The 12,987-nt window shown below is 44.2% G+C and overlaps 1 protein-coding gene across 1 annotated transcript in view; it reads right to left on the minus strand.

Moving 5' to 3' along the window:
* The window catches only part of LOC136004256 (transcription initiation factor TFIID subunit 4-like), a 252,580-nt gene that overhangs the window by 212,088 nt on the left and 27,505 nt on the right, over positions 1 to 12,987 (minus strand). Inside the window, exons 4-5 of the mRNA XM_065660599.1 lie at positions 12,362 to 12,499; positions 54 to 281 (exon numbers count right to left, since the gene is read on the minus strand). Of these exons, the coding sequence (XP_065516671.1) occupies positions 54 to 281; positions 12,362 to 12,499 (366 nt within the window). The remainder of the gene's footprint in view (positions 1 to 53; positions 282 to 12,361; positions 12,500 to 12,987) is intronic.

The raw sequence follows: 12,987 nt of genomic DNA on the forward strand, positions 1-12,987 counted from the left end.
GAGAAGATTATAAAGTACTAAGAAAACTAAGCTTCTAATATGTTAAAATTTACCTGTGATACAACTGTAATTCCAGGTACAGGAGAGCTTGGTATGACCTGGGGCTGTGCTGGTACTTGTGCTGTTGTATGAGGTGGAAGTGACAGCTGAGGCTGATCCTGTGTTTGTGCTGAAGCTTTAGACTGTCCAGCAGTGATTACTGCAAGTTGTTGAGAAGCTGATGATCCAATTGCTACTGTTGTCTTAAATAAATTCTGAACACTTGATGTAGCTACTGATACCTGTTAATATTTAATATTAAAAAAATAAAAATAAACAAAACCAAACAAACCACACACCCAGGTAATTATCTTCCTTTAATTCTTTTACTCAACCATAAAGTTCTTGAAAGCCTGACAAGAAAAACTTGTTTCTTTTCAAATACAGCCTTACTGACAAAATTAAACCATTGATTTTACTTGCTTTTAACCCTAATTTTATCATCCTTTAGTGAACAGTGAAAGTCTTCGTTTAAAGTTCTTTTTATTACAGAAATGAATGTACCACTACAAATGAGTTGCTATTACCCAGCCCTTTAAGATCACCATGATGACGTGACTTCTGTAATACAACTTTCTGTAAATTTGTATCTTAATACAAACAAGTCAATTTCCAAAGATCTGTGGTCATGTCATCAGGTTTACAATTATCTATACCACAATGTCATGTCATCTGGATCTGAGCTGTCACTGTACACAGTTACAAGCTAACCCATGCACCTGCACTGTGATGCCACAGATGATGCCATGGATCCTACAGCACGAGTGGCCACACAGCACATATCACCACTCTCAACAGGGGCAAACACAGTGCAGCATGCCCCAGGGAGTGTGAGCAACCAGGAGCGCGGCGAACAGAGCGGGTCGAACAGAGTGGACAAACAGAGCGGGTTGAGGCAGTTTGCGCCGGCAGGCTAGCGGGATGGTGAGCACCTGTCGTATGACCAGGGCCCAGTCTGGGAGCTCTGCTCTGGCTGCCCTGGCGGTGGCCAGCGAAGGCACCCAGACAGAGCAGATGACAGGGTGCATCAAAACCAGTGAAGGCACTGGTCTTGTGAGGGAAAGGTACATAATGGGCAGGGATGCACTCGGTGCTCCCTGGTGGAGGTCCTCCTGCAGCAGGTGGCTGAGCTGCGGGATGCTATTAACAGGCTGCAAGATGTCAGGGTAGCTGAGAGGAAGCAGGGCTGCTTGCTCCAGCCCCATACTGTGCAGGGGCCTCAAGCTTCCCCTCTAGCTCATGAAGGAAAGAAGGAGATTGTTACCCCGGGAAGCTGGGAATTAGTGATGAAAAAAAATAACAAAAGAAGGAGGAAAAGGACAATTAAAAGCAAGGGGCTTCCTCCTAAATCTGTTGTCCCCACGCAGAACCGCTTCGCTGTCCTGCAGGAGGCTAATAAGGAAACACACTTGCACCACAAACAGCCAGATGGTGCACAGGTAAAGATCTCTACTGGTGCTGCCAAGAAAAAGCAGCGGGTAGTACTAGTAGGGGACTCTACTTTGAAAGGGACAGAAGCACTCGTCTGTCAGCCTGACCCCGTCTCGAGGAAGGTGTGTTGCCTACCAGGGGCACAGATCAGGGATGTTACAGAGAGGCTGCCTGCTCTAGTAAGTTCCACGGACTATTACCCACTCCTAGTGATCCATGTGGGTGCTAGGGATATAGATAGTAGTAGATTGGGGAACATAAAGAAAGACTACAGAGCCCTGGGAGAGGTGGTTAGGGGCTCTGGAGCTCAGATAGTCTTTTCGTCAATTCTCCAGGACACAGGGGAGGACCAAGAAAAAGCTAGGAGGATTAGCAAGGTTAATAAATGGTTAAGGGTGGTGTCATAGGCAGGGGTTGGAGTGTCTTGAACACGGGACCGAACTTTGTAGGCCAGGTCTACTGGAGGCTGGTGGAGCTGGTCTGATTATAAAGAAGGAGAAGAGCAGTTTTGGTAGGAGGCTTGCCAGACTGGTCAAGGAGACCTTAAACTAGATGTGTTGGGGGAGGGGGGCATCATTCCATACCAACACACCCAGTCAGTTGCCAACACCTATAATAAATGCTTGGAGCAATGTGGATATATTCCAGCAGCTCCAGCCAACAAGCCAGCTTCATTTGGAGCTCGGCTCAGATGCCTCTATACAAACGCCCGTAGCATGAGGAACAAGAGGAATTAGAGATGTGTGCACGTTTACAGGGGTATGATATAATAGGCATCACAGAAACATGGTGGGATGGCTCCTATGACTGGAGAGTTGGAATGGAAGGTTACAGGCTCTTTAGAAAAGACATGCCGGGAAGGTGGGGAGGGGGAGTTGCCCTTTATGTGTGCTCGCAACATAGCTATTATTAGAGGCTGTGATTTTCTGCAGAAACCACCTGTATTTACTAGCCAGTTGCTAGTAAGAAACTACACCTTGTGGCATTTGGATTTTTCACTTGTAGAAGAGATGTTAGAGCATGCAAATTTACAGCAGCTGCTAGAAAATGCTAAGGCAGAAGCTAGAAAAATCCTAGTAACTGTACATCACAATGACAGTGTTATAAAATAGGTAATGGAACAAATTAAGAGGGTGGGAGAACTCCACTGGTAAGAAATTTCTTTGGCTGGTCCTTCATTGCCACGGGCATCTTCAGAGCACTACTGTACCCTGTAGTAGTTATACTGCTAATGTAAATCTGTGTGTGCTTTGCTATAGTAGTGAGTTGTTACTGGATGAGGTAGGTGAAACTGCATTGACAACGAGGTGCAAGGACTAAGGTTGGCCAAATGCCTCCTACCACATTTAAGGGCAAGACTGGGTTGGCCTCTGTGTTTGCCATCAAGAAGAACCTTTAGCTCCACTGCTGGCTGCAACCCAGCAGGCGCTGAGCAGTGGGAACACATGCCATGCCAAACCTTGATGTGAGGGATGGCCTCCTATGTTATAAGAGGGCCATCCAGGAGGGAAGGGCAGGCCAAACAGCCTGCGGTTAGCATGAGAGATGATTTAGTCCAAATCCCCTCCTCAAGCAGGGTCACCTAAAGCAGGTTTCATCATTCCCACAGTAAAAAAGCAAAAGTTAGAATAAATATTATAAGTAATAATAATATAATAACTATTGTATTTGAACTTTCCATCTTTAAATGCTAATGTCAAGAAACGGCTCTTGTGTGATTTAAGACTCCTTAAGCAGAAAAGGGGATAAGGAAAGGCAAGGACTGTGCTTTTGGAAGTAACAGCATCTATTCTCCAGGTTTCTAAGACCCCCAGTCCGTTTGGCCAACGCATTGGTGAGATCTTGTCTTTGGAGTCTGGACATCACTGCTTTGCTTTGCTTTGCTTTGCTTTTCCTCCATGTCATAGAATCATAGAATGGTTAGGGTTGGAAAGGACCTCAAGATTATCTAGTTCCAACCCCCCTGCCATGGACAAGGACACCTCACACTAGACCATGTCACCCAAGGCTTCGTCCAACCTGGCCATGAACACTGCCAGGGATGGAGCATTCACAACCTCCCTGGGAAACCTATTCCAGTGCCTCACCACCCTAACAGGAAAGAACTTCCTCCTTATATCCAATCTAAACATCCCCTGTTTAAGTTTTAACCCGTTACCCCTTGTCCTGTCACTACAGTCCCTAATGAAGAGTCCCTCCCCAGCATCCCTATAGGCCCCCTTCAGATACTGGAAGGCTGCTATGAGGTCTCCATGCAGCCTTCTCTTCTCCAGGCTGAACAGCCCCAACTTTCTCAGCCTATCTTCATATGGGAGATGCTCCAGTCCCCTGATCATTCTCGTGGCCCTCCTCTGGACTTGTTCCAACAGTTCCATGTCCTTTTTATGTTGAGGACACCAGAACTGCACACAATACTCCAGGTGAGGTCTCACGAGAGCAGAGTAGAGAGCCAGGATCACCTCCTTAGACCTGCTGGTCACGCTCCTTTTGATGCAGCCCAGGATACGGTTGGCTTTCTGGGCTGTGAGCACACACTGCCGGCTCATGTTCATTTTCTCATCGACCAGCACCCCCAAGTGTGGAGAACAAACAACGGACATGTGAGCGATCCAGGACTCTTGCCATTGTCCAGAGTTTGTAGTAAGGATTAACGGCCTAGTTCACAGGTTACTTCAGGGCAAAGTTGTGGCCACGTATGCAGAAGTTCTGCAGGAGAGAAACAACTCCCGGATGCTGAAGAAGGAACCAAGAGGCTTTAAGAAACCTGGACTAAGCAGCTATTGTTGCATTATGTGTAGAAACCAATCATTGTAAAGCTTAGGCACGGGATCAAGTTTGGAAACTATAAAAGGCAATGTTTTGGAGTGAATAAACGCCAGCTTCTGATTCCATTAATCAGCGTGCTCTCCATTGATGTTCTGCAAATGGCGCCCAAACAGGGACCCTCTTGCTGTTGCTTGACTGAGCGAAGAAGACAGCTGGAATAGGAGGGGAGCGGAAAAGCCGACCGAAGGGGTTGCTGTCCCGGCAACTGGAGAAACAGAGTGCACTCTGAGGTATCCATGCAGAAAGAGAAGCGTGATGACTGAGAAGGAATCTCATCTAATAGAGGTGAGCGGTTGGGGAGGAGATGGGAATCTCACTGTCGAAGCAGCAGTAGTAAAGCTCCTCCGACATATCCTTTCAAAGAGAGGACTAACATAGGGCGATGGTACCTTAAAAGCCCTTTTAAAATGGGCTAGGGACCGAAAACTAATTTTGGAGTGGGTGCAGCTTTTCAGCTACACACTTGGGACCAGATTGGATCCACTTTATGGGAAGAAATTAGTAAGGGATCCAAGGAGGCTAACAAATTAGCTACCTTGTGCGACTGATTAAAGAGACTTTAAAAGAAATGAAAAGTGAAAGGGCAGCCGCTGCGTCTGCTGTGCTTTCGACGAATTCCTCTGGGACAGAATCCACTTCAACTGAACTATTTTCCCCGATAACCATCACAATCAACAGCTCCCGAAGTGAAAGTAAAAGGCAAGTCTGATCCGGGGAACAACCACAAGGTAGCAATAAAAACTCTCCAACCTAATAACGAAGATACTAAGGAATCAGGGGAAGAGGAGGAAATAAAGTTCCCTCCTCACCCTCCTTCCTTATATCCACCACTACCACCATCTACCCTGGAATCTACCCCAGGGATGCCACAGGAAGCTGAGATAGCAACTGCCACTAGATCGTTAGAAGGACAGAGGGTATTCCCCAGAGCCACAGACAGCGTTCGATATGGAAACTTGGGAAAAGATTGGTGCAGAACTGTGGGATGCAGTTACAAAAGGCAATGACACTGTGAAAAATTTGTTAGTCATTTGGAGAACTATTTTAGAGACATTAAAGACAAAAAAAAAAAGGGATCGTGGAGCCAATTGCCCCCCCCTCCCCCCCGAACCTCCGCCAGTTGCCGCTGCGGCTGCAAAGACTGAGGACAGAGATGAAGATGATCCTTTTGACCCAGGCCCTGTTGACCCCAAGAAGGAGCCTGTGCACATTCATCGGACTGCTGTTGTTGCTGCTCCTGAGGTTCTGATGCCTGATAATTCTGATGCTGACCTGGATGGTCCTTTTGACCCAGGGCCTATTGATCTGGAAAAGGAGTCTGATTTATATCCCCCACATCCTCATGATAAATGGGCAGCTGTAGAGGGAGAAGCGAGATGGGTGGGGGATGCAGATGTATTGTATGCTTTCCCTGTGATGTATGTGCTGGATCAAGACCTGCAGTGGGAAGGTCTCTCGTACGCCCTTATCAGAGGTATTCAGGCGGACTGTGGCGGACCATGGACTTGGGACCCCATATACAACTCATTTGATACAGTCTCTCTGTGATACTCATGTACTAGAAGTTGGCAAATATAAGTATGTCCATGTTTCTATTGACGCTTGGAGACCTTTATAGATATTGCTGGCCACTTCTTCCGACGTAGGCTGGCCACCTATGTCGGAATGAGTGTGCATTTTGGTCAGTATAAAAGCCCAAGCCTCATGCAATGTGGGGGAGCCAGAGCCTCTACGGGGATGCTCGCTAAGGTTGAGCCTGCCACCTCGCACTGTGATGATGCTTCTTGGAGCTGGTTTCCTGATAGTCTTCACAGGGTCCTTGTGCCACATTCTGTACGTGGGACTGTGTAGTGGGAGTAATGATTGTCTGAATTTTGTGTTTCAAACACTGTAGTTGTGTGGAGTGTGCTTGTGGGATCCCATACGTGTGTGTGATGAGGGCAGATGGTGTTCTGTGTATTTTTTTTGTTGTCGGGTTCATGTAAAAGTTTTTAACAGGTAGCAGTTTAACATTTCGGGCAAGAAAGGGTTAATGCAAAAGTGGTTGTTGGCAGGTATTTATGGTTGCTGCTGAAGCAGCCAGGCAGCTGTAGCTGCTGCAGAGCAGGCAGGCATTTATAGCTGCTGCCGAGCAGGCTAGCATTTGTAGCCGTGCAAAGCAGGGTGAGCAGCTTCGGAAAAAAAAAAAAAAAAAAAAAAAATTTATAAGACTTCAGTCCCCATGTTCAAAAGAACCTGCCCTCCGATTCCGCCCCCAGTGCTCCATAGGAGGAAGGGCCAGGATGGACACTGGAGCCATGGAGTGAAGAAAAAAAAACAAACAACAGAACAAAACCTACAAAAAACCAAAAACAAACAAACAAACAAACCCCAAACACAAACCCCCAAGAAACAAAAACCAAACCTCTCCATCTATTGAAGTATTGAGGCAGTTTGTAGAGACAACACAGACAAAGCCTAAAGAGCACCTGCAACACAGTGGGCGCTTGGTAGGAGCCTTGCTTAGTGTGTTTAAAGTAACCTGGGGGTGAATCCAACACTTGGAGGAACAGATTGCTTGAAACTAGAACTACTAACTGTAAAAGAGAGAGGGGTAGTGCAACCACAAGCTTTATCAGCTCTCACCTAAGCAGCATCAGGGTGGCAGAGAAAGAAGAAAAAAAAAAGGGTAATGATGCAGCAAACTCCTTGACTGTTAACATTGTGCAGTTTACTTCTGCAGCTGCTTTACATTCCTTTTACATCAGAATGCCTCTACTTTAAGGAAACACTTTAACCTGTCTACTTCTCAAGAACTGATAACCTGGAAGAGGGGGTATATTTGTGTTCTCCTACCTACAGGTCCATGGCAGCTGCCTGCAAAGTTTGTCAAGCCTTGCCATGAGATGGACAGACGAGTGGAAAAACCCAATGCCTCAGCTACAAGAGCCGACCGTGAATACCCCAAGCAGAATGAGATAGAGGAAGAGAAAAATGAATGATTGCAAAACATCACTTGGAGGCAAACTGAAAAGTAACAACTTGAATAAGTGTGCTTGTAAAGTAGCTATTATTAGAGGCTGTGATTTTGTGTATAAACCCACCTGTATTTACTAGCCAGTTCCCAATACGAAACTACACCTTGTAGTGTATGGATTTGTCACTTGCAAAAGAGATGTTAGAGCATGCAAATTTGCAGCAGCTGCTAGAAAATGCTAAGGCAAAAGCCATAAAGATTCTAATAGGATGGTAGTGTTATAAAGCAGGTAATGGAACAAATTAAGAGGGTGGGAGAACTCCACTGGTAAGAAATTTCTTTGGCTAGTCCCTTGCTGCCATCAACATATTCAACATGCTGCTGCACCCTGTAATAGTTACTCTGCTAATGTAAATCTGTATGTGCTTTACCATAGTAGTGACTTGTTACTGGATGAAGCAGGTGAAACTCTGCATTGACAACAAGGTGCAAGGACTGAGGTTGGCCAAATGCCCGCTACCACAGTCAAGGGCAAGACTGGGTTGGCCTCTGTGTTTGCCACCAAGAAGAACCTTTAGCTCCACTGTTGGCTGCAACCCAGCAGGTGTGGAGCGGTGGGGACACATGCCATGCCAGACCTTGATGTGAGGGATGGCCTCCCGTTATCAGAGCGCTATCCAGGAGAAAAAGGGCAGGCCCAACAGCCTGTGGCTAGCATATGTTGGAGGTATGATCTAGTCCAAACCCCCTGCTCAAGTAGTGTCATCTAAAAGATATATCAAACAAAACAAAAAAAAAAGGGGGATTGCAAGGATTTTCTCCACATGACGAATGATTCCTTGCCTAAACCACTGGTTCTATATAAAGACCTACATGATAACGAGTGGAAAGGACTAGTGCCATTGCTGACATGGGGTCAAGGATACGGCTGTATACAGCTATCGACAGGACTATACTGGCTGCCAGCGAAACGTATAAAGCCCCAGAACTCAACAACATAAAGAAATGGCAATGACAGAAATCTTTGTAATATCTGTTCTATTATGTGTGACCATGGGTAATGGACAAGTAGGCACATTTGTTAAATCCTCCATTATTCCGACCGGTTACATGGTGTGTAGGATTCACTGGTATGCCACATGTTATAAAGGTTCAAGTGACTTCAAATCAGACTAATCTTACTGAAATAATGCTGCCTGGAGTAGTGTGTAGTTATGTTAATTACACAGGTCAAGCAGTGATAGAGCAGACACACCAAATCGTAAAAAAAAAAAACAAAACAAAAACCCACAAACAAACAAACAAACAAAAACCCTGAAAAAACTTTTAGTAAAACAAAAAAGGGGGAATGATAGTGGAGATGCCAAATGCATGAATCAATAAAGCGATGTTTGTCTTAAATTTTCTAACATTATCCAGTTCTGATTTACACAGAGGCAGGAATGTCCCCCCAGTGACTAGGCATTTTTCTGTACTAACCTATGTAGGCCCAGATCCGATACCAGGGAAAGAACCCATTATGGTAATGGTAAAGTCTTTGGAAAATCATAACTGGGAAGGTCCTTTTAGGTTAATAACTTGGGGAAGAGGCTATGCTTGTGTATCTACAGAACAAGGACCCCGATGGATCCCCGCATGATGTACCAGTCCGTTTATACAAGCAACAGCTGCCAATGAAGATAAATGCTGATTCATCGTTGGTTTGAAGTTAAACCATGGGAACTGTACAAAGTTAACTGGTCTCTTTTTGGAGAACCAGTCAACGGAGAGCATATCCGTTCAGGAGTGTATCGCAACTGGACTTTCCAGCCACTAGTAAAAGACTGGGAACATTTAAGCTCGGAAATGGTACCACTGGACAACAGGGTTGCTTTTAGACACCGATTCTGTGAGGCATGCCTCACTACAGAACAGAACGGCTGTTGATTTTTATTGTTAGCTCAAGACATTGGGTGTGAAGTTTTTGATGGTATGTGCTGCATGAATTTATCAGACCATCCATAAAAGCATTCCGGACTTAATAACAAGGACAGCACACCTTCAGGAAGATGAGGGACTGAATTGCATGAACAAAGTGTTTTCTGACGTGAGCATTACAGAAAGCCTTTACTTTATCTTAATCATTTTGTTAGCCTCTTTAGATATTCTAATCTGTGTGCCTTACTCTTTTTAGGTATTCTAACCTGTGTGCCTTGATTGGATTAATCATTCTGTTAGTCATTTTAGGTATTTTTAATTTGTGTGCTGTGCTTACAGCAACTTATTGATACATCTAGAGAGGCTGTCTTTTAGTAAAACAAAAAGGGGGAGGGGGAAATGATAATCCAGTGGTCCGCTGGAAAGGGATTATTCAAGATGCGGTAGTAGATGGCGATTTTTTATCAGCTTTTCCAGTTATAACGGGGCCAGGGGGAAGAGGGCAATGGGTCGTGTTAGATTGGAAACTTTTAAAAGAAGCAAAATCTGCAGTAGCACAATATGGTTTATGTTCACAATTTACAGCGTCTATTTTACAGCATATTGTTTACGACTAACCTTTTAACTCCTTATGATACCCGCATGATAATTCAGGCGTTGGTGCCTCCATCAGCGCAATTGCAATTTCATCACAAATGGCAGGTCTTATATGATGAAGTGGTTGCTGTGCCAAGGCAGCAAACAGACCCCTTGTATGGGGTTCAAACTCAAATACTAATGGGTACAGGACCCTTTGTGCGAAGTGATTTTCAGGCACAATTTCAGACAGAAGTTTATTAATATCACATCTAATATCTTGATAGAATTATTAGAAGATTTAGACAGTGTTAGGCATGCAGTTTTACAAAATCGTGCAGCTACTGATTTTTTGCTTTTAGCACAGGGCCATGGTTGTGAAGATTTTGAAGGAATGTGTTATATGAATCTATCTGACCATTCTAGTCCAATTCATCAACAACTATCCCAATTAAAAGATAACATGAAAAAATTAATGATCAATCATGGTTTGGATGGTTGGCTCCAAAGTTTAGGTATTACTGGATGGTTTGCAGATTTGTTTAAATCAGGTATTATGATGTTATTAAATATTATAATCTTTGTTATTATTATCAGTATAGTATGGTGTTGCTTAATGTCTGTAGTATTGCGAATGATTAAAGAGGTCTGGATCACTCAAAATAAAGAAGGGGGATTTGTGGAGAACAAACAATGGACATGTGAGCGATCCAGGACTCTTGCCATTGTCCAGAGTTTGTAGTAAGGATTAATGGCCTAGTTCACAGGCTACTTCAGGGCAAAGTTATGGCCACGTATGCAGAAGTTCTGCAGGGGAAAAACAACTCCTGGATGCTGAAGAAGGAACCAAGAGGCTTTAAGAAACCTGGACTAATCAGCTACTGTTGCATTATATGTAGAAACCAATCATTGTAAAGCTTAGGCACGGGATCAAGTCTGGAAACTATAAAAGGCAATGTTTTGGAGTGAATAAAGGTCAGCTTCTGATTACATTAATCAGCATGCTGTCCGTTGATCTTCCGCAACCAAGTCCTTCTCCACAGGGCTGCTCTGAATCTCTTCTTTGCCCAACCTGTAGCTCTGCTGGGATTGCTTCAACCCAGGTGTAGGACCTTGCGCTTGGCATGGTTAAACTTCATGAGGTTGGTATCAGCCCACCTCACAAGCGTGTCAAGGTCCCTCTGGATGGCATCCCTTCCCTCCAGCGTATTGACCGAACCACACAGCTTAGTGTCATCGGCAAACTTGCTGAGGGTGCACTCAATCCCACTGTCCATGTCAGCGACAAAGATGCTGAACAAGACTGGTCCCAACACCGATCCCTGAGGGACACCACTCATTACTGGTCTCCAGCCGGACATTGAGCCATTGATCACAACTCTTTGTGTGCGGCCATCCAGCCAGTTCTTTATCCACCGAGTTGTCCATCCATCAAATTGATGTCTCTCCAATTTAGAGACAAGGATGTTGTGTGGGACAGTGTCAAACGCTTTGCACAAGTCCAGGTAGATGACGTCAACTGCTCTCCCCCTGTCCATCAGTTCCGTAGCCCCATCATAGAAGGCCACCAAATTGGTCAGGCAGGATTTCCCCTTAGTGAAGCCATGCTGTCTGTCACCAAGCACCTTGTTGTTTTTCATGTGCCTTAGCATGCCTTCCAGGAGAATGTGCTCCAAGATTTTGCCAGGCACAGAGGTGAGACTGACTGGTCTGTAATTCCCCGGGTCTTCCATTTTCCCCTTCTTGAAAATGGGGGTTAGATTTGTTGCCAACTTGTGAAGAATTGAAGTCAAATTATCATGCAAAACAAAAAAAGGGGAGATGTGGGAACTGCAAGCTGTCCCGTTCCCACTACATGGATAATTAAAGAAGAAGAAATACTGATAGTACACCTGAGTCTTGAGTAAGCCAGGAAGCATTTGGGTGCAAGGTCGAACTGGGAAACAGCCTGGGGAGTGACTGTTTATAGAATGGAATTTATAGTGACTGAAAACAGTCACTGGGAATGATGTAGTTGCTGTTTGGTTTCATGGCTCAGACCCATATCTGTATGCTATATATTACCACGCTTGAGTAAATAAAGTAGAACTAGTTGTGAAAGCAGTGTGTTTGTGTGTGTGTGTTTAGCCTCTTTCTTTACAGAGGCCACACAATCGCTCAACACCTGTGTAACAGTGTGATTATACATTCATTATCAGTTTCTGGGATCATGTTCCTGATAAAAGCAAACATAGAATCATATAATAGTTTGGGTTGGAAGGGACTTTAAAGCTCATCTAGTTCCAATCTCCTGTCGGGCAGGGACACCTGCCACTAGACCAGGTTGCTCAAAGTCCCATCCAACCCAGCCTTGAACACTACCAGGGATAGGGCAGACACAGATTCTCTGGGCAAGCTGTGCTGGTGCCTCGCCACTCTCACAGGGAAGAATTTCTTCCCAATACCTAATCTAAATCTCCCCTCTTTCAGCTTAAACCCATTCCCCCTTGTCCTCTCACTGCATGTCCTACATGAAAATTAAACATAAGAACATTAAAATTCACTTCTGAAAAAACATGTAATTACAAACATCATTTTCTTCATACATCTTTTGGTTTTTATATTGTTACTACTTACTGTGGTATGGGAGAGAATAGAGCCTCCTGGCAGAGTCGCAGCAGATGTACCACTGACAGGTGTAACAGTTGACTGAACAAATTTGGCTTGCACTGGAAGTCCCAGGTGAACAGTAGATGTGGCTCCAGAAGCTGGTTGCTAATAAAGGAAAAATAAGCATGTTATTTATATTCCTCCTTAGTAAGTTGATCTCCAACACTTTTTAATAATAGCAATTACATGAGTAATCATTATTAATGCTGAAAAAAACAAAACCAGACAAACCAGTAATATGTTCTTAAATATATATTCACAAACAATACAAAAATGAGCTTTCTTATGTTCAATGATATGTTTGCAATATTTCTCCTAAAAGCTATTTGTCACACAGCTATTTGGAAAAGATCAGGAAAAACACAATGTGACCTGAAGAAAACTGATATTTCATTTGATTCATTAGTTCGGTTATAACATTTACTTGTCAGTATTCATCAATATTTGAGTTTATAATTGCCTTCTGTGTGCCTTGATTACATAGCTGAAGCTTTTATCTTTGTGCATTTATCACACAGACTGCAAGGAATTCACTGCATATGTACAGAAGAGATTAGTGTAGGATGAATGGGAAGTTATATACCTTAACCTTT

Source organism: Lathamus discolor, chromosome W (genome assembly GCF_037157495.1).
Source record: "Lathamus discolor isolate bLatDis1 chromosome W, bLatDis1.hap1, whole genome shotgun sequence".
Taxonomy (NCBI): Eukaryota; Metazoa; Chordata; class Aves; order Psittaciformes; family Psittacidae; genus Lathamus; species Lathamus discolor.